General features: G+C 47.7%; 1 protein-coding gene across 7 annotated transcripts in view; it reads right to left on the bottom strand.

Moving 5' to 3' along the window:
- The window catches only part of NAV1 (neuron navigator 1), a 235,722-nt gene that overhangs the window by 16,181 nt on the left and 193,570 nt on the right, over positions 1–25,971 (bottom strand). For 4 of the 7 annotated variants that reach the window (XM_058533784.1, XM_058533788.1, XM_058533790.1 and 1 more), the window contains 12 exons: positions 18,304–18,442; positions 17,551–17,848; positions 16,026–16,719; positions 15,071–15,514; positions 14,486–14,527; positions 13,618–13,766; positions 11,629–11,799; positions 10,489–10,541; positions 9,763–9,786; positions 9,573–9,650; positions 6,565–6,648; positions 6,207–6,318 (listed from right to left, as the gene is read on the bottom strand). In XM_058533784.1, the coding sequence (XP_058389767.1) occupies positions 6,207–6,318; positions 6,565–6,648; positions 9,573–9,650; positions 9,763–9,786; positions 10,489–10,541; positions 11,629–11,799; positions 13,618–13,766; positions 14,486–14,527; positions 15,071–15,514; positions 16,026–16,719; positions 17,551–17,848; positions 18,304–18,442 (2,288 nt within the window). The remainder of the gene's footprint in view (positions 1–6,206; positions 6,319–6,564; positions 6,649–9,572; positions 9,651–9,762; positions 9,787–10,488; positions 10,542–11,628; positions 11,800–13,617; positions 13,767–14,485; positions 14,528–15,070; positions 15,515–16,025; positions 16,720–17,550; positions 17,849–18,303; positions 18,443–25,971) is intronic. The other 3 variants (XM_058533785.1, XM_058533786.1, XM_058533787.1) reach the window with 3 other exon arrangements.

The following is a 25,971-nucleotide window of genomic DNA, read 5'->3' as shown; positions in this document are numbered from 1 at the left end:
TTTGTGCCATAGGCAATGGGCAGCAGAGGGTCTGAAGCAAGGGTACACCATGACCAGATTTTTAAAACTTTTTATTTTTAAATAATTACAGATTCACAGGAAACTGCAAAGAAATGCACAGGGAGGTCCTGTGTACCTTTTACCCTGTCTCCTCCAATGTTAACATCTTGCATTACTAGAGTACAAGGTCAAAAGATATGTTTCTTCCTAGAGCCTACCACAGTAACGAGGAGAAAGACGAAGTGGAGGGAAGCGAGTCTGGAGGCAGGGGGCTGTCTGCTATGGCTCTCTGAGAAACAAGAGCTGGTCAGTGAAGGAGCTGTGGGTCATATTTGGTCATTTTCTCACTCTCTCTGTCACCAGAAAAGGATCTTTAAATTCTAATTTTCCCTTCAAACCACAGGGAAAACAAGACCCTAGGATCTGATGTAGGAACTACCTGAGCTCATAAAGCACATGGAAACCCTCTGTTCAATGATTATCCAAACAGGTTTATCACACAACAGAGTCCTCTCAGTTATTTAAAAGGGATGGAAAATTCTCAAGAGAATACACTGAACTGAACTAAAGAATTTTCCATTTGTATGAAAACATATATGTATCTATAGATATTTGTTTGTATATGCATAGGAAATTATTTCTGGAAAGATTCACAAGAAACTATTAGCAGTAGTTACCTCTGGGGAGTGGGATTTGGAGGGGGGTTCAGGGAGAGGGGCTTTGTCTTTTACCATGTACCCTTTTGTGTACTTTACATGAGGGGCTAGCAACCTTTTACTGTAAAGGCCAGAGAGTTGATACTTGGGCTTTGCAGCCATAGGGTCTCTGTCACAACCACTCAGCAATGCTGTTGTAGCATAAAGCAGCCACGGGCAACATGTAAATTCATGAGTGTGGCTGTGTTCCAGTCAAACTTTATTTAAAAACAGGTGGTGAGTCCGATTTGGCCAGTGGGCCATGGTTTGCCAACCCCTAGTTCACATTTTCCCCCAGAACATGTATTGCTTTTATGATGAAAACAAATTTAATTAAAAATGAGTTCATTAAAAACAAAATGAGGGCCGGCCCCGTGGCTTAGCGGTTAAGTGCGCACGCTCCGCTACTGGCGGCCCAGGTTTGGATCCCGGGCGCGCACCGACACACTGCTTCTCCAGCCATGCTGAGGCCACGTCCCACATATAGCAACTAGAAGGATGTGCAACTGTGACATACAACTATCTACTGGGGCTTTGGGGGGAAAATAAATAAATAAAATTATAAAAAAAACAAAAACAAAAAACAAAATGAAGCACAGCAAAATAAGCATGTGCATCTATCTATCATCAGTGACTTGGAGGTTCCAATTAGTTGTGAGCCTATAAATTAAATTTTAAAAATAGGCTATATAGTACTTTTAAGAGCAAAAGATGTATTTTAGAATCAAGCAGTCTTCAAAAAGTTAGGAAATCTTTTGGGGCATTTTTAATCTTGTGCCATGCACATTTATGACCTATTTACAAATGAAAAACAGTTAGGCATCACTGCCTTAAGCATTAACTCTTTGAATGCCCCCAGAAATCCTCCTGACCAAGTTGCGCCTGGGTCAACATGAACTGAGGAAAGCGTGAACACTCACAGCAAGAGAGGATGCGTTTCTTCACTCAACACACACACATCTGAAGAGTAGCTGTCCTTGGGAAACCAGAAATAGCTTAATACCCCAGACCCATCACTTAGGGGCTGTGTTTGAGCAGCTTACTTATTTTCTCTTCTCTTACTCTCCCCTCAACTACAAAATATTGAGTTGTTATCTGGAATAAATTAATTAACATAAGTAATATGCTTAGAAAATGTGTAGCATATAGCGAGTGCTCAGTCAACACTGGCTGTTACTATTGCCACAGCTGGAATACAGAATGCAGGGGGACAAGTGATGGGAGAAGAGGCTAGAAAGAAAGGCCTGCCTTAGGTCAGGAAGAAGAGGAGGTGCCACGCTAAAGGGTTTGGGATGTATCCTCTTTCCCTTTAACTTGTTTTTCTGAAATGTTTCAAACACACAGAAATACTCAAAGCACAGTACAATGGACACCCGGATGCTCTCCCCCTAAGTTAACAACTGTTAACATCTTGTTGTATTTGCACTTGTGTGCTCTCCTTCTTCTTTCACATACAAATGTGCATGCACATACACACAAACACACATACACAGAGATATTTTCTTGAACAACTTGAAAACAAGTTGCAAACATGACACTTTACCACTAAATTCTTCAGGATGCACCTTCTAAGAATAAGGACATTATCCACAACATCATCACACCTAAGAAAATAAATGGTAATTCTTATAATTTAATCTTTAGTCCATACTCAAATTGCAATGATTCCTGGTATTAACTGATGCGACTGGATTACCCTGGGGGCAGTGTGAAGGGAAGGACCGTAGCAACACAAGACCAGGTAGGAAGTTATTCTAATAATCCAGAAGAAGAGTGGTGAAGACCCGAGCCAGGTCTGACAAGACACAGGAGGAATAGAAACAAGATCTATAGATACATAGATATATTTAGGAGCTATATATATAACTGACTGACCATATAGTGTGAAACAGTGAGACGAAAGCATGACTCTTGTATCAGCAGTTTGGGTGACCAGGCAGATGATAATACCTAAAATGAGGAGAAGGAAAGGGCTGGCTTATATATTCATAAGGGAGGTGGAGGGAACGCCTTTTAACGTTGGACATGAAGAGTTAGAGATATCTATCAGGCGAATTAGGTGGACACGTCCAAAAGTAGTTGGAAACAGGGGTATGGAATTCAGGAGAGTGATACAGATTAAGAAGAGAGTGTAAATCCTAGAGAGTCAATAAATGAACTCAGGAAGTTTGCAGGATATAAGATCAATAAACAAAAACCCAATTGTATTTCTATATACTAGTAATGAATAATCTGAAAAGGAACTTAACAATTCTATTTACAATGGTATCAAAAAGTAAATTCAACAAAAGAATTGCAAGACTTGTATACTGAAAACTACAAAACACTGTTAAAAGGAATTAAAGACTATCCAGATAAATGGAAAAGCATGCCATGTTTATGGAAGACTTCAGTTCATATACAGAGTCAACATAATCCCTATCAAAATCCCAGCTGGCTTATTTGCAGAGATTGACAAACTGATCCTAAAATTCACATGGAAACACAAAGGGCACAGAGTAGCCAAAACTATCTTGAAGAAGAACAAAGATGGAAGACTCACACTTCCTGATTTCAAAACTTACTACAAAGTTATAGTAATCAAGGTAGGGTGGGACTGGCTAAGGATGGACGTATAGATTAATGGAATAAAACCGAGTCCAGAAATAAACCCATACCTTTATGGATAATTGATTTCCTACAAGGGTGCCAAGATAATTCAACGGGGAAAAAGAGTCTTTCCAACAAACGGTGCTGGGGCGACTGGATAGCCACTTACAAAAGAATGAAGTTAACCCCTACCTCACATCATATATAAAAATTAACTCAAAATAGACTAAAGATCTAAAGGAAAAAGCTAAAACTATAAAACTTTTAGAAGATAACATAGAAGTAAATCTTCATGACTTTGGATTAGGCAATAGTTTACATACAACACCGAAAGAACAAAAAAAACAAAGGAAAAAAAAAGATAATCCTTCATTAAAATGGAAAGTTTTATTCTCCAAAGGACACTATCAAGATAGTGAAGACAATCCACAGAATGGGAGAAAATATTTGCAAGTTATATATTTGTTAAGGGTCTAACATCCAGAATATATTAAAAACTCTTAAAACGCAAGAGTAAAAAGACAAATAACATGCTTAAAAAATAGGCCAAGGATTTGAATAGACATTTCTCCATGAAGATATACAAATGGCCAATAAGCACATAAAAAGATGCTCAATATATCCTTAGCCATCAAGGAAATTCTAGTCAAAATCACAATGAGATAGCACTTGACACCCACTAGGATGGCTATAACAAAAAAGAAGGACATTAACAAATGTTGGCAAGGATGTGGAGAAATTGGAATCCTCATACATTGCTGGTAGGAGTGTAAAATGGTGTAGCTATTTTGAAAAACATTTTGGCAGTTCCTCAAAAAGTTAACCATAGAGTTACTGTATGACCCAGCAATTTCACTCCTAGGTATATACCCAAGAGAACTAAAAACATATGTCCACACAAAACCTTGTACATGAATGTTTACAACAGCATGATTCGTAATAGCCAAAAAGTAAAAACAACCCAATGTCCATCAGCTGATGAATGAATTATGATTATGGTGCATCCAGAGTGGAATATTATCCAGCCATAAAAAGGAATGAAGTACTCATATATGATACAACATGAATGAATCCTGACAACATCATGCTAAATCAAAGAAGCCAGTCACAAAAGACCACATAGTATGTGATTCCATTTCCATGAAATGTCCAGAATAGGCAAATCCATAGAGACAGAAAATAGATTAGTGGATGCCAGGGGATGAGAGGCGAGGGGAATGGGGAGTAACTGCTCAGGGGATGGGCTCTGTTTTCTCTGTGGGATGATGAAAATGTTCTGGAATTAGATAGTGGTGATGGTTGCACAACCTTGTAAATATGCTGAAAACCACTAAATTTTATGATATGTGAATTATATCTCAATTTAAAAGAAAAAAGAAAAAGTTATAGAAGCTACAGGAGCGATGTGAACACCAGGGAAAGTATGTGGAGTCCTAAGAAAAAAAGCTGTGTCTGGAGTCCTGAGAAATAGCCCACTTACTTGAGGAGTAAGTAGATGAAAAGGAGTGGGCTCCACGAAGGAGTCGGAGTAGCAGGAGAGACGAAGACGGGAATGCTGACTCAGAAGATAGGGGAAGAATTTAATAAAGAAAGGAGATCTTAACAGGGCCAAATCTTGGAAGTCTTGGAATACTGGTTGTCTGTGTGTGTGTCTGTGCGCGCGCGCGCGTGCGTGTAGAAGAGGTTTTCTTCGAGCACCTAGTCTATGCCTGGCACTGTGGTGGATGTTAACGTACATTCTCTGATTCATCTGAGCCCCATGTAACTTCTGTGACCTTTGTCTCATTTGAAGAGTAGATTGCATCTCCCTTGGAGAACTGAAATGAGGATCAAATAAGATTATATATGAGTGTGTGTACGAATAACACGTTTATGTAAAAATGTAAAGTGCTAATTCCTCAGACTTTATTTTTTGGAGCAGTTTTAGATTCACAGTAAAATTGAGTGGAAAGTACAGAGATTTCTCATATCTCCCCTGCCCCCACACAAAAACAGCCTCCCTCATATCAACATCCCCCACCAGATTGGTGCATCTGTTACAATTCCTGAGCCTACACTGTCACATCATACTCAGCCAGAGCCCACAGTTTACATTAGGGTTCACTCTTGGTGTTGTACATTCTATGGGTGTGGACAAATGTATGATGACATGTGTCCACCATTATCATATCATACAGAGTAGTCTCGCTGCCCTAAAAATCCTCCAGGCTCTGTCTACTTATCTTCACCTCGGCTGCCCCACCCCTGGCCACCACTGATCCTTGTACTATCTGCATAGTCTTGTCCTTTCCAGAATGCCAGAGTTGGAATCATACAATATGCAACCTTTTCTGATTGGTTTCTTTCACTTAGTAATGTCATTTAAGACTCCTCAATATCTTTTCATAGCTTGATAGCTCATTTCTTTTTAATGCTGAGTAATATTTCATTGTCTGGCAGTTTATGCGTCCATTCACCTACTGAAGGACATCTTGGTTGCTTCCAAGTTTTGGCAATTATGAATAAAGCTGCTTTAAACATTCACGTGTAAGTTTCTGTGGGGACATAAAATTTCATCTTCTTTGGGTAAATACCAAGGAGTGTGATTGCTAGATCATATGGTAAGAGTCCCTGTAGTTTGGTGAGAATAAAGTGCTATTTGAGTGATTGTCGTTGATAGCTCTTTGGCTCTGGCCTAATGGCTCAGGGGAGGACCCCTGGGGACTGCAGGCCTCCTCTCCTCTCCCTCATCCCCAGGGACGGCAGCATCGTGCCCCTGGCACTCCTCACTGACCAGTCCAGAGCGTCACACTGAAGGCTGTTCAAGGACCCTCACCTAGGAAGTTGGTATAGGACCCGGCATATTGCATCAGATAAAAAATTGCAATAACCTTCCTTGCACCCCATTCCTGCGCTCCCTCAACCTGCGGGTGGATGTCTTACCTTTGGGTGTGGTTTCTGAGGCATTCAGGGCTCCCTGAATGACCGCCTGGGCCTCAGAGTTCTTCTTCTTCAGAAAGTCTATGGTTTCTCGCAAATCCAGCAGCTCGGTGTCCTGAGAGAGAAATGAAAATAGTGTCCTTATTTGGGACTGGGAGCTCCTATCATGTGCCGAGCACTGGAATCCACCAGAGTCGATGGAGAAGGGCAGGAATTGGGACCAGTGTATCAAGGGGAAGGTTGAGAATTCGGGGTGACAGGGAGGGAGGAGCTGGCAACGAGGAAAGGGAGGAGGTCAGCCGCAGCCTGTGTGTCCAGGAGAACCCTCCCTGCATCCGTCCCTCCCATCCAGGCCTCTCACCTTCTCCTCTGCTGTCTCTGCCAAGTGTCGCAGGCGGGAGGTCATATTCACCAGGCTCTGCTCGAAAGCCGCCACTAGGTTAGCCTGAAACAGACACATGAGGAGTTTCTATGGTTGCCTGAGGCCTAGGGAGAGGAAAGGATTGAGGTGGAGGTAGTTTTAGCTGAGCTTCTGGCTCAAGCTGAGCACTGCCCACAAACCTCTTGGGGATTTTTAAGAATTGATCTCCCTGAGCAGACAAGGTGCAATCAGACGCCTTCCTGGCCTGAGGAAGTTTTCTGGCAGGGACCAGTTTTCTGGCAGGGAGCAGTTTCCTGAATAACGAAGTGGTACAGAGAGCATGAGGGCAGGTTTCTGGAGGCTCTTGGAGACTTGCGACCCGGCACCCATCATTTACCAGAGCTGGGACTGTCCCTCTGCTCAATGGGAGGGCCAGAACCTCGGGGTCACGCCTGTGCTCTTGGTCTAACTCCTCCATTGTCTAGCAGGCTGGCCCCCAGGATCCGCATCGCCTCCCAGTAGAAACTGGCACATCTTTCCAGCTCTGCTCCCAGGTGGCCTACCCTTCTTAACTCATTCCTGCTGCTCCTCCTTTCTGGCTTCTTCAGCTCCCTGTGCAGGGCTGGAGAGAAGCAGCTCAAGGAACGTCAGGGCATCCCACAGTCGGCCACTAGATGTCAGGTCTGTATCAGGAGTGAAGGATGCCCGGGACCAGGGTAAGAGGCGGCTGGGGACAGGTGCTCAGTGGAGCTGAGGCCGGCAGAGTGTGGCTGGAGCTCTGGCTGTCCAACTGGCCGCAAGGTGTGCGGGAAGGGTGAAGGGACCAAGGCACGGGGCTATAGAAGAGACACTCGGGGACAGAAAAACAGGCACCAGGGGAGAGTGTCTGAGCAAGCTGATGACCCTAGCGATGGATACAGTCTGGGCAGGTCCTTCATACAGAGCCCTAGGACGTCGGCAACACTCTCACTGCCTCCTGTCAGCTAACAATTCTTCCTCCCTGTTGGGCCGATTCTAGTTTCCACCCACCGCCCCTGAAACATTCCTGAAGGCTGCTTCTCCTTGACCATGGCTGGAGGCAGTCGCTCTGGTCCTCTGTGAGCCCTTCTTCCACTTGTACTACAAATGTCAGCTGGGCGACCGGCTCATTTGTCACGACCCTGGGCGGTTTACTTTCACCCACTGAACAAGGAGCTCCTGTCTTCTTGGCCTCAGGTCAGCTCCTGTTTGCTTCTCCACATCCCACATATCTGTAGACAGACTGCTCCTGGTCCTGGAAACCCACTCCAGGGACCCCGAGACCCTGGCTTCTGTGTGCTTTTCTGTGCTGCTCTTCTCGCTGGGCTCTCTTGACAGATCTGGGTGGGCTCTCCTCCTCGTCCCTTCTCTGAGCCTCCCCAGCCCTCAACCCCACAGGGAGCCTGTCAGAGCTCAGGGCAGAGTGGTGGTACTGAGAGAGGCTGGCATTTGGGAGGGAAAGTGATCCAGGCCCTTCCCTATCTAGGGATGCCCTCAGCATGGGCAGCTGGGAAGTTCCACGGAACGAGAGCAAAGCCGAGCTGGGTCCTGAGGAGAGCTGCAGACCTTCCCCAGTCCTGCATCACATCTCCTGCAAAACCCTCAGCAAAAGTCTGCCTCTCAAGTTCAGAACCCGTCGGGTCTGGGCGTTTAGTTTGTTCTCTGTTAGCCAAAGGAACTTCCTGTTCTAAGAAAAATCACCCTCTAATCCATTCTCTTGGCTTTCACCCAGCCTGGAGAGCACGATGGCTGACAGACTGCAGTGTAAATGAATCAGACACACTAATGTTCTCTGCCTCCCTGGCGCCTCTCCCCGCAGCATCTCCCAGACATGAATTTCCTGGGGTGTGCAGGACGTGACCCAGGCCACCAGCCTTGGTGGGAGGGGCATAAGGGAGAGAAGAGATGGTTCTTGTTTATATTATAATTCTTGTGGGTTCCCAAGAGGGGAAAACAGTGCTGGCCGTGAGCTTCAGACAAACGGGTGAGTACACGACTTATGAACTGAGGATTTGGAAAGAGAATAACCAGGGAACTGCTGCTGAAATAGACTGGAAACAGGCAAAGTCTTGGTGAGAGTCCTCCACCTGATTACAGGGGAGACCCTGGGCCTGATAGCTGGGTCCCCAGAGGGGAAAGGAGAGAACACCAGAAACTACTGCGGAAATTGCACGTTACTTCTGTGCAAACGCTTGGAAAGCTCCTACAGATCCGGCTCAGCTGTTGTTTACAGCTTTGGGGGAAAATGGCTCTTGTGTTCTCGGTTTGCAACTCGGTCACCAGGGAGAAACGGCCACTGCCCAGTTAGAGGAGGTGGCTTCATTCCTCCCTGTCTCATAGGGGAGAAGAACCAAGGAATACAGAAAGAAGAAACCCATTCTAAAGGGATGCACTGTGGGCAGGTGGAGGGCAGGAACAAATTCTGGCTCCCAACTGAAGCTGAGCTCATTTCTGCCAACTGCCCAAGGAGGCTACTAGGAAAGGCAGCTGTGAGTGAAGGAGCTGGACTAGAATGGCAGTGGGATTCCTAAGGGTGTCATGGTCACCAGACAGAATTCTAACAACCAATCCCGTGCCTGCCCAGTTATGTGGCGTAAACAACGACATGAACACACCCCAGGGCAGTGGTAAAGGACTCTGAGGGCTCTGTGATTATAATCCAGAACTATTTCTGTCCACGGCCAATGGCAAGGTGGTTTCCACCTCCATGCAGAACCACTGAAAATCTTTAGGGAGTTCAAAGACCGTCAGACATGAACTCATCCATACCTATTAATTAGGCTGGGGGCAAAATGGTTCTTTATAAAAATCGAGACTCGGAGAAGGGGAAAGCAAATCCCCAAATCCTCTGTGGTGGAGCATGAACAGGACCCGCTCCCGCGGAACCTAAGCTGGGGATGCCTCATGAGATGATTCTCCTCCTCTGGCTGAACTTATCTAACTTACGGCCAGAACAACTGCCTGGGCCTCCCCGACTTTATGGCACTCACGTTGGCAGACAGTTGAGACGTCAGGGTAGCCACCTTTTCCTGGGACGATTCCAGCTCCCTACGAAGCTTCCGGATTTGCTGTGAAAGGAAGAGAAATACAAACTTGAGGTGGCAGAAGTAAGTATCAGACTTGGGAGGGAAATGGGGTGCAGCGGTGTTAACAAGCAGAGACAAGGGCTTTGCACCCTACCTCAGATTGCATCCTCTCCTCAGCCTGAAGAAGGGAGCACAGAAGGAGAGAAAGAGAGAAAGGAGCTAGTTACTATGGAGGTGAAGAAGCCAGGCCCAGAGGCAGGCAGAGAACTTGAAGCAGTGACTCAGAGGTGCAGACTCTTTCCTGCCCCTGGCTCCTCACAAGATCGGCTCAGACCCTACCCTAGGGTTTACAAAACAGACTTCTCTGCCCACTTTGTCACTGCCAAGAAGGCTAGGAAATGAAGACTAATCCTTACTGCCACCAACTGGAAGGCGGAAAGAATTAGGGGCAGAACAAACCTAAGAAATAAGTTATACTCTACAGCCAAACGCAGTGCCCAGTGCCCCACAAGGAACACTAGGTAAATTCTGTACACTATTAGGGTCCAGAGTCCTAGAAACCTACCCATCTCACCCTCCCACTCACCATGACACAGAATCGGCTCCACGACAAGGGGACTCTCCATCTTTCAAAGGAGGGGAACTAAAGGCACTGGAGTTGCTTGGGCATTGGCAACAAGGCCAGAAAGACCACTGAGGAACTAAAGGACCCAACCGACTAGTCCCAGCTCTGGGTGCCTCCCCACCCCCACCCCAGAACACAGGGTGTAATGAAGGGACAGCGTGTCCCCACCCCCACCCGGTCACCCAACCAAAGGAGGTTCTAGGGAGCAGAGCAGCTGTGGTAGGGGAGGGCAAGGGGAGAAGTTAATGCTCTTACTGAGGAGTAAGTGGAGGAGGCACTGGAGGCCAGGGACAGCACCGAGCCGTGAACTGCAAGAGAAGCAGAACACAGAGTTAGACTTCCAGGGACAAGGGTGGGGTCCTGGGAAGAGCCCTAAGGCAGGAGTTTGGATTCTGATTCTGGAGAGCATCTGCAGTGAACAGAAAGAACAGAACAGGGGAGCCCACTGGTATCCCAACAGCCCAGAGCAGGAGCGTCTGCTGAGCAGGCAGGTCCTGAGAGAGCCGGCCTCCTCCTTCAGGCTCATTCTCTGGCAGCCTGGCCAGGGTGGCCCCTTGCTCGGCCTGCTCCGAGGAGCACAAGGGTTAAGGGAGAGGGAAAGGGGACGTTTTGGCGTCATCTTATCTTCCCAGTCAGGGAGGTACTTCAGCTGTGGAAAAGGGGATTCTCCTCAGAGCTGCTCGGCACAAACACTGCATTTCTGCCTGTGCCTCCTCTTCTCAGCACTGGGGCACTTGCCTAGGAGGCTGGGGACCATTCAGATGAAACAAACATCGAAGTGTAAATACTTGTTCTGATTATTCAGTAGAGCCACTGAGAGAACTACAGCCCATCTGCAAGGAATGAGCGTCCTGAAATAACAGTGGGAAGCCTCTTCTCCCGGAGAGCCTGGTCTTCCAGGCTGACTGGTAATACCGAGATCACCACCAGCAATCCACAGGGCCCTCCCTGACGCTAATCCTTGGAACATTCTTGAAAGAGGAATGAGATGCCTAATTCTTCATAAGGATTTAAGAGCTACCAGCATGCGCCTGAGACATGGGATGTACTGAGAGACTGTGGGGAGGAGAGACCACTGCTGGGATGAGGAGGACGGGAGCCATGGGTTCCAGAGCATTCTGTGGGGCACCATGTAACCTTCTGTGCTCCATTCCCTCCCCAGCCCCAATGGCAGATGCTCCATCCCAAGCTCCAGTGCTAGACGGTGCCACCCACAGTTTCTGGGCCCCCAGACCCTTCAAAGGGATGGGAAGAAAGAACTGAAATGGCCCAACTCAATGTCTGTGAATCATATAGGTGTGTGTGGTGGTGGGAGTGGTGGGAGTGGAGTGGTGGTGGGTGAGGGGACCCAGCAGAGCTGGAATGAGCGTGAACCGCGCTGGCATGAAGTCTCACCATCGTCCGTGGGGTCTCGGAAGGATCCTGACCGAATCATCCCCTTGGGTCTCTCGGCCAGGGACAGGGTGCTCCCCATTTGGGAGCCGCTGTACAGCTCGAAGGCCGCCTCGTGGGTGGGGATGCTGTTGGAGCGGGTGATTCTTGGCGTGGTGGCCGCAGTGGGACTCACTGGAAGGACAGAGGGAAGGGGACAGGAGAAGGGGGGAGGGCAGAAGAGGCAGGGTCATCAGCTCTCTGGTCCCTTGGGGAATGGAGCACCAGAAGCATGAGAGGTGATGGAGAGAGGGCAGGAGAGGCGGGTGGTGGAGCAGTGGGAGTGTGCAAGCGGCTGGTGGTGAGGAGCTGGGTCTCCCGCGGGAGATCTAGGCCTAGTGGAGAAGGACCTGCTATCTGGAACAGGGGGTGAGCAGCGCCCCCGCAGCCCTGCCTGCCCCGGAGTTGTCACATTCTAAGGTCTGGCTGGGGGCCTGGCAGTTTTTCTGAAACCTTCACATCACTTGGATGTGCCGATGAAATGGGATGCTGTGCTTCGCTAAAATGCAACCAGCAGCTTGGAAGGACTGAAGATTCAGACCAAGACTCAGATCTGAATGATGAAAACGAGCCAGCTGGACAAGGGGGCTGGGCCATGGGACTACAGGCTTGGCATTACAGAAGGGAGTGCGACTCTCCCCACAAAGCAGCGTCCTTCTACATCACGGGCCTGTTCTAACGCAGCAAGAAACATGGTCCTCTCCACCCAGCACTGCCCCGGCTTGACAGTCGGAGTAGGTGGAATGTCAGGTCAGGCTGTGGAGTCCGTTGTGAGGCCAGGCCCAGCTGACTCCCTGCCGCCCTGCAGGACCTCTCCCTGTGCCCCACGCTGGAGTGACAGCCTCCAGGGGCTCACACCCACACGGAGCCCCACACTGTCCTGCTGCCCCCACACAGGTGATGTCTAGTCTCTCCATCCAGACCTTCACAGAAGGGAGCTCACACCCCTCTCTCAGCCCTGGGGGTGTAACGCCCTGGGTGTGTAACGTGATCAGTTAGCCCAGCCCCTCAGCCTGCAGCATAAATGAACTTCCTGTGCGGCCTTCCTGGAGATGGAGAACGAGCTGGCCCCACCCTCCATTTGATAGCCCTTCAGGGACCAGACGACCTTTCCTTAAGAATCATTCCCTTCTCTAGGCAAAATGACCTTATTCCTAGTTTTTCCTCAGGTCCCTGACAGCCACTACAGGCACGTCATGGGCCCTGGAGGTTTCCTCACTCGGCTAAAGGAGGAGACAATCAGGGAGACACAGTGAGGGAACGCCAGGCCTGTCCTCGGCACCATCCTGAAGGGCTCCCACGGCGGCCAGTCCCCGCACGCTGCCTCCCAGACCAGGGTGGTGCTGGAGGCCAGCCAGGCCCTCTCCTGAGCTTCTTCCCTCCCTGTCTCTGAATCATGCTGTCACTCCCCTCCTCCCTGGCTTTCCCCTCTCCTCGGGCTTTAGAAAGGGTGTGGCCAGGACGTGTCTGAGACAGCTCTGCCTTTGGGGCTAAGATGGCCCTGGCCCAGCCAGAGAAGTTGGGCAATCTGGACTTTCCTGGGTCTGGAGGCAGATCCCATCCTTTGCAATCAACAACCTCTCCCTCCTTCCTCCCCAGCAGCCCAACATTTTAGAATGGCAGCCCTGGGCGTGGCGGCTCCTTTCTGGCAGTGACTGCCTCCTCACTGCATGACTGTGATGTCCGGCCTTGGGTTATGGCTTTTCCAGGCCATCATTCCAACTCTCTGATGCCACAGGGATCCTATAACTTGTGACCGGGGCAACTTTTCAGTTTAGGATCTTGGAGCATGTTGCCATCAATCTTGTTTTGGATGGATGACCTGAGGCACCATGAGGCAACCCCATGTAGTGCATCAAATGTGAGATGAAGCCGAAGCTCAGCTGCCTTGCCTCACCCCGCAGGGTGACCCCTGCGTCATCCCACGCCACACACAGTGATGGAGACACTGACCTATGTTGGTGAGCTGGCCCTTTGCACTCAAGGACATGGAGAGCGCAGGGGGCGAAGGCAGCTCTGACTGGTCGTCAGACTCAGGCAGCCCACCAATGGTGTGGGAGTGTCGCCTCTCCTTCGTCTCCTCTTGGGACTGAAGCTGGTACCTGCAGGAAGTAGCAGAAGAACTTGGTACTAGTAACTACGAAGTGATACCAGAGGTTTGGCTGGCGTGGAGGTTCTGAAAGCAGGACAAGGAAGGGGCAGCAGACAGGGCCACCCAAGGAGGGAGCAAGAGGAGGTGACTCAGTATCCTCTCCCGACGATCAAGAGGGTGCTGAAGGGCTGGCAGGTGTCTCTATGGGACCTTCCTGAGGTGGGGACCAAAATGATGGCGGAGGCAGGAGAACATCTTCCCTGAAGCTCAGGACAGAGCTCTGTGATTCCACATATGGCTTCCAAGTAGTGGGGTCACCCTAGTGGAGCCCTCAGTGCTGCAGTGATGGAGCAGGACCAGGTGGTCCCACTCCGCCTGTCTGCATGACCCTAGGGCCAGCCTGCACTCCCAGACTTCGAGGGGGGAAAACCACCGAGGAAGTTCAGCCAGCGTTGGGATGGCACAGGCCGGTGCACGTAAGTGCATGATTCCCACGTGCAAACCTGTTTCTCCTCTGTAGCCAAAAAACAACGCTGGCTGTAAAGTTGACTCACACAGAAGAGTGAGCTTGGGCAGGATGATGCGAGGTCTGTGTACAGGAACCACACACAAATGCCCTGATTAAAACGGTCACTAATTGTGACTGGGGCCCGGGACGGGTCAAGTTATGGTTATTTCATACAGACCACGAGCCCCAGGTGGAGGGAACAAAACACATTGAATGGTTACCTGAGCCCTTTCTTGGGAAGGGTGTTCCGATCCCGCTGATTACTGTGCAGAAAGAAAAGAGAAGCATGTGGGTCCACCTTAGAAACCGGAGTTTCGGACAATAGGTTTGAGGGACGCAACACCTGACCCAGGACATCAAACTGTTAGCCCCTTTATCTCCGTAAACAAAACAAGACAGCTGCAGCCTGGGTGTTACCATTTAAGAAATGCACCTGAAATGCTCAATGCTGTTCTCTGGTTAGGAGTCGGGGTGTGGCTAGCTATCTACAAGATCACATTAAGGTGTGTGAAAACCAGGTGTGATATATCAGATCATTTTGGACTAGGAAGCAAAAGCTTTGGATGACACGTGAAACTAATGATGAGATCTCGGATGAGTCATTTAACATCTTTGTGCACCGGTTTCCCCATTTATAAGATGAGAATAATAATTTAAAAATGAAAAAATCCTACCTATCTCATGGAGTTGTTGTGAAGCAAATGGAATTACTTAATGTACCTGAAAAAATCTGGGAAGTCATGAAGCGGCAATCAAACACAGGACAGTGTTAGCAACAGCCAGAGGGTCTCTCTCCATCCACCCACCTGTCCAGTTGCCCAGTTCTGGGGCTCCCGCTCCAGGTCAGCTCTTCTGTCTCTTCCTCTGCGGGTGCAGCAGGGGGAGCGGCTGGGGTGGGGATTGGGGTGCTGCTGGGGAAGGCACTGGGCAGGCTCATTGGCATCTGGAGGGACTCCATGCTCCTGTGCAGGCCTGAGAGTTTGGGGTACATGCGGGTCTCTTTGGGGACGCTGAAACCACTCATCAGCTCCAGGCCCTGGGAGAAGCTGGCTGAGTTAATGTTGAGAATGGGTGCTGGACTGGGGGTGAAGCAAGAAGGGAGAGGGCCCCCGGTTCCTGAGCCTGCAGCATGCGGATCCGGGACCTTCGAAGCATGGGTGTCACCGGACGATGGCAGATCCAGACTGTTGGAGTTGACCTTGTCTAGATTGGCTAGTGAGGGTGGCTTGACAAAGCTCTTAGCTGTGGCCCTGAGAGAAATGAAGAGAAAACAAAATATTTAGAATAACGGAGGTAGAGAAGCAAGAAGCAGGTGGATCTGAGAGAACTCTAGTCCAGGTTCCTTGCTTTCTGGCTGTTTGCTAAGTACGAGGCTTAAGCCGAGGCTGCTGTGAAATACACGGAGGGAAATCCAACGCCTGACCTAGGGGCACCTTCAGTGTTAGAAGGGGGCTGGCAGACGCATATGGGAGACACGGCGGGGTGTATATACACACACGGATGTGTATAAACAAACAGTAAAACCACCCGTACAAGTGCCGAGGACAATTAAGGGTTGATCAGGGACTAGTACAAACGAGGTGAATTTGGAAGACAGTTTTGAAAGAAGAAGGAACTTGGCCTATAGGGGAGTGGAAGGGCCAGCCCAGGCAAAGGCCCAGAGGCAGCAGACAGGCCACGCCTCACTGGTCTAAGGAGTGCAGGGACATGTGAAGGGAGTCAGGGCAGACAGATGGGGAGGAAGCCACCCACTTTGGGTACCTGAGAGGGGTTGGTGGCAGCTCCGCCAACTTGGTGGCTGGGGGGTGGCTGGCTTGGCTCTTAGGAGTGCTCTCTGGGGAGCCAACGCTCTTCAGGGAGAGGTTATCTGAGTCCAGGGCCACTGCCTTGGCTTTGGCCTTCTCCTTTTCCCGATCTGTCTGGTTGACAGGGGCTGGAGCAGTCCGCGCACTGGCCACCTTGGAAGGCTCCTTGAGTCTGGAGGGTGTCAGGGCTCCCTGCTTGGTGCTGAGGAGGCTGGGGTCGATGCTGCTGCTGACAGGGCGAGGGCCGCCCCGCCCGCCCGTCACGCTCATGGAACTGGACTTGGCCGGCCGGGGCAGGCTGCGGTACTGGATGTTGGAACGGGCTCCGGGAGCCAGGAACCCGGGCTCTGCACTGTTGGACACATCGAGGCTCGTTTTGCGTCCGTTCACGGGCTTGACAGGGATGCCCGAGGACTTCTGGATCTTGCTGAGAGTGGCCGAGCCACCCGTCTGCATGACTGTGGCCGTGCCTGTGGCAGGAGGAGGTTTCTTGTAGCCGAAAGATCCTGAAGTGGAGGGGCGAGCGATGCCCGAGGGAGGCTTCTTGGCGTCACTCAGGCGGTCCCGGCCAGCGTCAGAGGAGGAGCGCTGCAGCCCGGGGTTCTTCACTGCGAGCTTGCTCTTGTCCGTGGCTTTGCCTTCAGGTTTGCCTGCAAGAGGGCAGGATGGAGTGAAGAGAAGCTGAAACCAGCTGTACCCCGGCAAATCCTTCTCCCCCTCCACGGGAGAGGGGAACACTGTCAACATGTTCTAGAGTTTCAGGGGCCTAACGATGGGTCAGCAGGTGAAATTTCTTGCCAGAGGGAAGGAGACACTGTGGAGGAGTGGCCTAGGGATTTTTGTTTGTTTTCTATTTTGTTGTTTTCTGCTCTCAGAGTAGGATATTCCATTTTGGTTAAAGTGGCTGAGGCAACCACAAAAATTACTAAGAAGTGCATCTGACAAGCGGTCAAGGGAGGAAAAAATGGAGGGAAGCAAATGGCCTAGAGTATGGCACCATCTCCTGGGGATTAGAGATCAGAGGCGAATGTCGATTAGGGTGGAAAGTTCCACAAAGGGACGACTTGGGGAGCAATACAATTCTGATTGATCGGTTTCTTAGGACTCCCCCTGGGATGTAAAGCAAGCACCCTGTGAAGATAAGTACACCAACCAAACATCTTGGGAGAGGAAAGAAAAAGCCCATTGGGAAGTGTTTGAAGGCAGGTCAAACTAGCCTGTGAACACAACATACTCCCTCCTCTATTGCTTGTTAGCAGTGTGATCTTGGCCCAGCCTCTTAAACTCTTTGAGGTTTTATTCCACATTTGTAATGCCCGTCCTTCCTAACTCACAGGACTGTTGTGAAGACCAGATAAGACACATTGGAGCACCAGGCAAAGGTCTGCTACCATTCGAGGGGGTGATGGCTGTCAAGAGCAGTGACGGTTGTCCCTTCTGCTATCCCTTTGCCCCTGTCCTTTTGTTCATTCCAGGCTCACCTGCAACTTTAAGGGCACTCTGGGCCGTGTGAGTGATGGGGGAAGTGACAGCCACTGGCGGGGTCTTGCCCTTCTTCAGGGAACCAGGCTGTCCCAGGCTGAGGGGCTTCTTCAGTTCTCCAACCTTGGATGAATCCTCACAGCTCTCAGGCCGCTCTCTCCGCCACTTGGAAGTCCCAGGTTCCATCTTCAGGCTACCACTGTCGTACTCCAGCTTTTTGGGGGCCTTCTCCTCCGATTCACTAAACCAGCTCAGCCCACTTTCTGCCAGCGAGCGCTTCTCTGAGTCTGTGCGTAGCTGAAGAGCAGAAGAGAAAAAGCAGAGTGAGTCACTCATTTGGGGACAGGAAAATGGCAGGCTGAGAGGATTTATTTTGGTTGCTGGGTGGCCCTGATCTTCCTAGAGTATTAAGTCAACCCAGGGTTTCTACCTGCCCTCTAGGTGCAGAGGGAAGGCATCATACATGTCTTCGGGTTTCTTTGTCTTCTCCAGTTGGAACAGCTCTTACGTGTGTCACTCCAAATTGGGGTGGACACTAAATACAGGCACTACTCACTATGACAACAGCCAATGTCTTGGGTGACTGCTTGGTGGCTTCAGGTTTCTTTTTGCCAGCTCTAAAAGGACTCGGCCAAAGGCACGTGGGAACCAATCCCATGGACTAGGGGAGTATATGTGCAAACCTGCACATGGCCAGTCTGCCCTGTGGTTCTTCCTGAGATGGTAGCCTAGGTGTTTGCGAGCTCACGTACCACTATTGTAGAGTTCCTGCGAGAGGCAGTGGGAGTGGTCGGGAGGGAGTTGAGTGAGGAGCTGGCATTGAACTCTTCCGAGCTGAGGTTGTCTGAGGCATCACTGAGCCCACTGCTGATGGAGCTGCTCTCATCCCAGCTACAGGACAAGAGAGATCAAGGTGAGCAGTTAAAACAGAAGCCAAAGCAAGAAATAAATTTTTCGTATTGATGGAAGAATGGCTGTATTCCAGTATACAGATTGGACAAAAGCTTAGGGGTTAGTCCTGGGTCTAACCAGTAGAGTAACTCAAAGCGTGGCTTAAACTTCCTTGTCATTTGGTGAGTGTCTTTTATAAAAGGGAGAGACTCTGTCTTTATCTGGCAAAGGAAGATGTTATATCTCTTTAGCAGAAAGGTATATCCTAAAGACAAGGCAACTCTTGGATCGATCTAACTAAACAAACCAATTTTCTCTCCCTGTAAGGGCCTCCATTCTTATAATTACCATCTTTGTTCATTTTCCGATGTGTCTCCAGGTACTTTCCCTCCCTTTTTCTAAATTTTTCCATACCTAATAACAAGGGCCAGAAAGAGATTTATCTTTTCTAGAACCCCTTAAACCTGTCATTCCTCATTGCTCCCTGTTTATATAGTTCACCCCGTCTTGGGATTCTGCTTCTAAACAGCCTGTACTGCTTTGCTGGTAAATGACCCCACTTAAGGTGCTGTGGTCTAGGAGAAGTGCAAAATTTGTGCTGAATGGTCTTACTTTTCTGTCAATCGCTTGCAATATCAGAGTTGTGGAATCTGGGAGAGACTGTTGTTAAACATCTGTATCTGAACATCTTTATACTAAGTGAACTTAGCACAGCCTCCTCCTCTTCATAGCTTGCACTCTACCACATTCCATTGGCTGTTCATTTTGTGTTTAACAAGTCTCCAGTCAGAAAGTTTATTCTTAACACCTAAACTAAATAGCCTCCTCTACATCTATACCAGTTTCCTTTTGTTCCATCCTTGTTTGCTATTCACAAGTTGCTTTTGATCTCACATTATTTTCTAAGCTCGAATTCTGTCTCCTACAACCTTTCTTCAAAGGTTCCATTTTCCAAGTCGTTCACTGTTTCTATTACTTACTGCTGGGCCCTAAAAAGTTCTTCAGATTTCACTCAAGTTTTAGAGCCCAAAACTGAACACAGAACTTCAGTAAGACTGCAGCGCATGAGCATCTGTCCGTCCTGCAGGAATTAATCTCTAAATCCTTGAGTCTGTGTTCAAAGGAGGTTTGTTTAGCAGCTTTGCGTGTGAGCAAAGACTTAGAGGCTGTAGATGTTTTTTGTGAATTAGCTGCTATCTGAACAATTTTCCTTTTTGATTTATTTTGAGTTCCATATCATGGAACTAAAGTCAGACAGACAAGTCATCTAAGTGCTTGGCTTGGATTTCAGCTGGCCTCCCTCTAATTTGTGTGCAGGGAATAGGAAAGTGGGTGGTTTGGATATCTGGCTTGGTTCTCTGTAGTGATGAATCCAAACACACTGAGAAAGAGCAGAGAGAGCACGGGGATTAGAACACCCTACAGAGTGGTTTCAACTGTATTCCTGTGAAATACAGCCATTATCAAATGAGAAATCAACCCCTTCCCCCCACACTTGTGACAGAGTAAATCTGACATTCGTCCTGGACTAAGATATCACACCCCCATTCTGTAGAGAAAGAACACTGAGGAGGAAAGATTGATTCTGGTTTTACGATCCCATCAGCTCTTCTGGGTCAAGATAAGATCTCTGGCAAGCAAACAGACCACTCCCAGTGTGTTTTCTTAGGTCAAAGACAGAGGAGCCTGGAGCACTGAACCTTCCTTCCAAGATGAGTTATTGGTGAGCAAGGTCTTGGAGCAGAGGAAACTCTTAGGGAAGGGCGCTTGCAAAAAGAGAAGCTCTGCTGCAGTCCACCAGTCCAAAGAAACCCTTCCTTTGCCCAGTGTTTATGGAAAGCCTGAGACTCAAACACGAGAGGGGAGTTTATCTTCTCAGAGAGAGTTCAGGTCCAGACTCTTCTCCTAAAGTAAGAAAGTATAAACCTAAAATGACCAGGGAAGGTTGGCGAGAGGATTAAAGATTTCCTAGCAAAACTCCTTTGCAGGTTCTGAACAAAAGGAAAATTCTGTTGTCATTATCTAAGGGTTAAGCATCCCCACTGGAGATGCTCCACTGGAGGGAGCATATTTTCTTTCTTTTTCTAAAAAATCTAGAAAAATAATAAGTGCTATAGTCAAGACCCAAACATTATATAAAAATATGAAGGGAAAAAAGAAAAATGCCCCTCGTTGCCCTCCCCCTTTTACTTCTAAGGTAAGCATTGTCAACAGTTTCTTGTGCTTCCTTCAAGAACATCCCTGTACATCTCCTCGTCTTCTAGCTGTCTGCCCTCTGGATCTGCTGTATTGCTGACATTACGGGACCACACCTCATCCTCTGGGAAGTCCTCTTTACCTGGCTCTTAAATGGAGCCTCAGTATCCCTTTCTGGTTTACTCCCTTGTTGTAAGTAAGCATCTCTTCCAGTAGGTTTCTGGAAAAGGATGCTTGGAAAGCAAACTTTAGAAGATCTGACATATTACAAAATGTCTTTATGCTATTTGTATATGTGAGATTTTGGCTAGGCACAGAATCCTAAGCTGAAAATAACCTCTTTTCGGAATGTAAAGGCATTGCTCCATTGTCTAGCCTCTGTTGTTGCCGTCTTGGTTCCTTGTCCTTAGTATGTGACCTGTTTCTTTGTTTCCTTTCTGGAAACTTTTAGCATCTTCCGTGGTGTTCTGAAATAGCATTAATGATGTACTTGGTGGGGCTGATCTTGACCCAATCAGTGGGGTACCTTCCTGCTGGGCCTTTTTCATCTGGAAGCTCATGCCCTTCAGTTCTGGGAAATTTTCTTGAATTATTTCTTTGATGATTTTCTCCTCTCCATTTTTCAGTTCTCTCTTTTAAAATGTCTGTTATTCAGATGATAGATTTTGAGGCTGCTACTCTGATTTTCTTACTCTCCAGCACTATATATATATTTCTAACTCTACTTTTTGGGTAGTGGCCTCAATTTTATCTTCTATTGCCTCCATTAACATTCTCTTTTCTGCTATTATATATATATATATTTTTTTTTTAAAAAAGATTTTATTTATTTATTTTTTCCCCCCAAAGCCCTAGTAGATAGTTGTATGTCACAGTTGCACATCCATCCAGTTGCTGTATGTGGGACGCGGCCCCAGCGTGGCCGGAGAAGCAGTGTGTTGGTGCACGCCCGGGATGCAAACCCGGGCCGCCAGCAGCGGAGCGCGCGCACTTAACCGCTAAGCCACGGGGCCAGCCCCTGCTATTGTATTTTTAATTTCAAAGAGTACTTAAAAAAAAAAGCACATTATTTTTTCTTTCAAGGACGCAATCTCTTCTCTTAACTCTGAGAGACACTCATTCATTCACTCCTTCATTTGGAGGGGCAGGTTTACAACCTCTGCATAGTTTCTGGTTCTAAGACACTTTTTTCTGTTTGAATTGGTCAGACTTTCAGGTTATAGACCTTCTCAGACATCTCATGATCCTTGGCCGCTTACTCCTATGTTAAGACTGGGACACTCATTCTAAGTTATTTGGAAGCTGTGTGTACGTAGGTAGGACTTGTTAACTACGGCTTCAGTACAGAGAGATGTGATTGGACTGGTTCATTTAAGTTTTTTCTCTTGGGCTGGTCAGATTTCCTAGAGATGAATCTTTCAAGCTCCTGTCTAGGGGATATAAGACCATTGTTCCGAGAGTTGAGTTGGGGAAGGGGCCTGGGGGTTTCAACACTCAATATGCAAAGTTTCACTTAACACTCCTTGTTTTTGGTTCAAAATATATGCCCTTACTTGTGCCAGGAGTCCACTAGCTTAGGGACCCCCTTGTTTTATTCTCTCCAGAGTCTCCAGTCTTCTGTTGAGGAGGGTGAGGGAAGTTGCCTCTCTAAGAGTAGTAGAGGAGGGGATCTGAGAGTCTCACGCATCTTTGTACCCCTCATACAATATCTCGTACACAGTGGGCTTGTACACACGTGCAGACTTGAATCTCTGGCTTATGTGAAAGTGGGAATGCATAAACTCAGGGAAGGGGTTACAATTCTGGAACTGCTACTTATCTGTTCTCCAAGAATGACTAGTAGTTTGTTTCCAAATAATCCTTGCTTCAGTGAGAGTTTATAAACATTCTCTTTTCAGAACTTCCAGTTCTCTGCTTAAATTTGCCATCTGTTCAAGAATGTAATCCACCTTTTCTATTAGATAATTAAATATTTACAAAAATTATTTTACAATCCTTGTCTGCTAATTCTAACATCTGAGTCATCTGATGGTCTGCTTCTATTGACTATTTTTTTCTCAGTTATATTTTCCTTTTCCTCATGAGTCTTACAACTTTTTATTATATGCCAGATGTTGTGTGTAGATGAATGGCAACGTGTATACCTAAAAAAGGACATGCCCCTTCCTCTGTCAGTTTGCTGGGGTTGAGAGCTGAGTCAGTCTAATCTGTAGTGGAGCTAGGTTTGGGCTTTGTTTTCACTGTGGTCAAAATCAGTTCACCACTGGTTTCAGATGTTTTGAGGGCAGAATCAATACTGTCCTTCCAGTAGGGCTTGGGATCTGACCATAGTGAGACTCAGGGGTCTCTCTCTATGCTTTATGGCCCAGATGCCAGCTTTTTGGGCTGCTCTGGAGTTCTCTTTGCTCTTGGTGGGCCACTTCCATGCACTCAGTGAAGGGCCCTTGTGCTTTGGAGGGGTCTTTCTCTACCCTCCTGCTCTGCTCTCAGATTTCTCTGTACTGTGCTGCTGCTGGGTACCCAATGAATGCCCTGTGCACATGGGGTGGATGCCCTGCCCTCAGCAGTCAGCTCGCTGCCACTGTGTGTATTCAGCGAAGGCCTCATGGGGAAGAATTAGGAGTGGATGGGTACATATTTGCTCTGTGATTGAGTCTCCTTACAGCCAGTTCACACGCAGGCTTCAGAAGTCTGTATGAAGTTCAGCCATTTTCTCCACATCCTCATCTACGGTAGGTTACTCCTCCTCCTGCCATGCCCCTGGGGCGTGAGCAGCCACACATTCTCTCTCTCCGAGGAAGGGCTCATCCCTTTCTGGAATTTAGTTCAATCAGAATACTTTGCATCCTTAGATACATATTTTTTTCTTTTCTAAGTCATGTTTGTTACTTATCTGGCTTATTCTTATTGTTAAGGTGGGAATGACAGTGTATTGTGACACTAAACGATTCCTTTCAATAAATCAGCCCCTTGAGCGCTAATTTATCAAACCCTCCAACTAGGGCTTTAAGAATGGCAACTGACTCCTCCTCTTGTTCCTTTCCCCACTTCCTAGCATTGACACCATAGTCTAAGGGACACTCTGGTACACCCCATCTCCTCCGTAGGATGAAGAGAAGGACTGTGAGGAGGCCAGCTCAACTGAACACTGCTCTGTTTGTGTCTGTGCAGACACGCGGCAATGCACAGGGCAGGGAACACTCCTCCCCTCTGGGAAAAGCACCAACACTCACGTAGCTCTTGGCTAGGACCGGTTGCCCCTCCCAGACTTCTCTCACACAGTCTGCTCCTCACATTTCAGGTCCAGCCATTCCACAGAACTGGAATGGCCAAAGGAGCCTGCAGGCAGCCAGAGGGTCAAGGGTGTGGGCTAGCTAAGTGGGAAGGGTGGACTACCGTGACTGCATAGGAAAAAATCCTTATTGTTTCTCTAGCACAGCATGGTTCCCAGAAGTCAGACTTGAACACTAAATCAGTTCTCCTTTTGTCCAGAATATATATGTCTGGTGAATCAATAACCAAATTTCTCTAATTATTTACCACTTAATGGATAAGAGCTCTGCACATGAAACCTTACTTCTCTTCTGCAAGTGGAGAAAATCTGCAATGCAATAGGCTAGTTATAAGAGCTGGAGTTTATTTTTTTCCTTTTGGAATTATTTTTACTCTCAGGTAGAGCTGATGGAATTGGAAGCCTAATATTATAACCCCAGGAGAGACCTAGGACTTCCTGCTCTCCTGTCTAGGAAAGAGAAGAGCTATCCCTCCCATCTAAACTGGACACAGGCTCCAAGACAGCAGGAACATCTTGGACCACACAGTGTACCCAACTGCTGGGAAATGAACGCCCAAACTACTCGTAAAAAGAAGCCAGAGTCAGACTCGGGATGCTTCTCAGTCCCCATCACTGTACCAACAAGGGTGACTGTATTCTAGAAAACATACAAACATCAAATGGGGTGGAGTGGGAAAAGGTCACCAATAGCCACAACCTGATATTGTCTCACTCGTGGGGTTGTTGGGTGGTGGGCTAGGTCAGGCAGCTAAATAGGCAACAGTGACTACTGGTGAGACAACGTGTGCACAAGACCCCGAGGCCCAGAGCAACCTGACAGCCAAGATGGGTGGGAGGCCAGCAAACAGGATGAGCCTGGCTCTAGGTCCCCTGCGGGCCGGAAAGTCTGTGGATCACAATAGAAGGAACATTTTGCTAATGCCAGTGCTGCAGATAATTTTGTCATTGGATGGTTCTGTAGCCAGGGGTATATCATGACATCTGTCCCTAAAACTCAAATTACTCTTAGTACTTCAAGGGAACAGAGAAAAGAGTACATAAAGCTTGGTCTAGGGTCAGCCCGAATTAGAATTAAATACATAAAGAGACTCAAAATTAATCTGTCCTCTTGGGGAGGCTAAGTTTATGGCTGGAAAGGGACCAGGCTGACTTCAAAGAGCACATTTCCAGGGATCAGAATACATTCCTGATACTTGTGCTAGTTTTGAAAATTTCCACAACTTCCTTGGAATAACACCAGCTTACAGTTAAGACATAGCTTTCCCTGCTGACTACCTCAAGAATACTCTTGCCATCTATGATGAAATTCAATAGGTCAAACCTCATGAAATTGCCAATTTTGTAGGTAAAAAATGGTTAAACGTGGGCACTTTCATATGGTTCAACATCAAATATGTTTATTTTCATGTTTGTCCTATGCTTCAGCACTCATTTGCTACAAAAGTGTGGTAGTGGGTTCTAAACTCTTCATAGGAGGAAACTAAGTTCTGAAATCTCAGTCAAATAACAGAAATGACAACCCGTCCTGACCAGGCCTAGTTTGGTACATCTGAGCAAGCGATTGTGTTCTGGACTCTTCTCAACCCAAAGTTCCAAAGATATCCCATTCTTCGTTCATCTTTTATACTTTCCTCAGGCCCATTCTTAGAGGTAAGCCACCCAATTGATAGCCAGCCCAGGTTTCCCCAAAGGTCCTTCAGCCAGCCATGGAGATGTGGGATCCTAATGAGAGAATTAGTCAGCGATGTCCCATCACTGGTCCCTACAGCAAGTGGACTCACTTGCTCTCCTTTGTTAATAAGGTGGTAATCTCCTAGATCTATGTAACATGGTAGCCACTAGCCATATGTGGTTACTGAGTACTTGAAATGTGGCTAGTCCAAATTGAGATGTGCAGTGTGATTTCAAAGATTTGGTACCAGATTTCAAGAAGTTAGTATGCAAAAAGAATGTATTATCTTATTAATAATTTTATGTTTGATTTTAAAATGGTAATATGTTAGATATATTGGGTTAAATAAAACATGCTATTGTAATT

This window comes from Diceros bicornis, chromosome 38 (assembly GCF_020826845.1).
Source record: "Diceros bicornis minor isolate mBicDic1 chromosome 38, mDicBic1.mat.cur, whole genome shotgun sequence".
NCBI lineage: Eukaryota > Metazoa > Chordata > Mammalia > Perissodactyla > Rhinocerotidae > Diceros > Diceros bicornis.
This window is presented reverse-complemented; position numbering and strand designations above follow the sequence as displayed.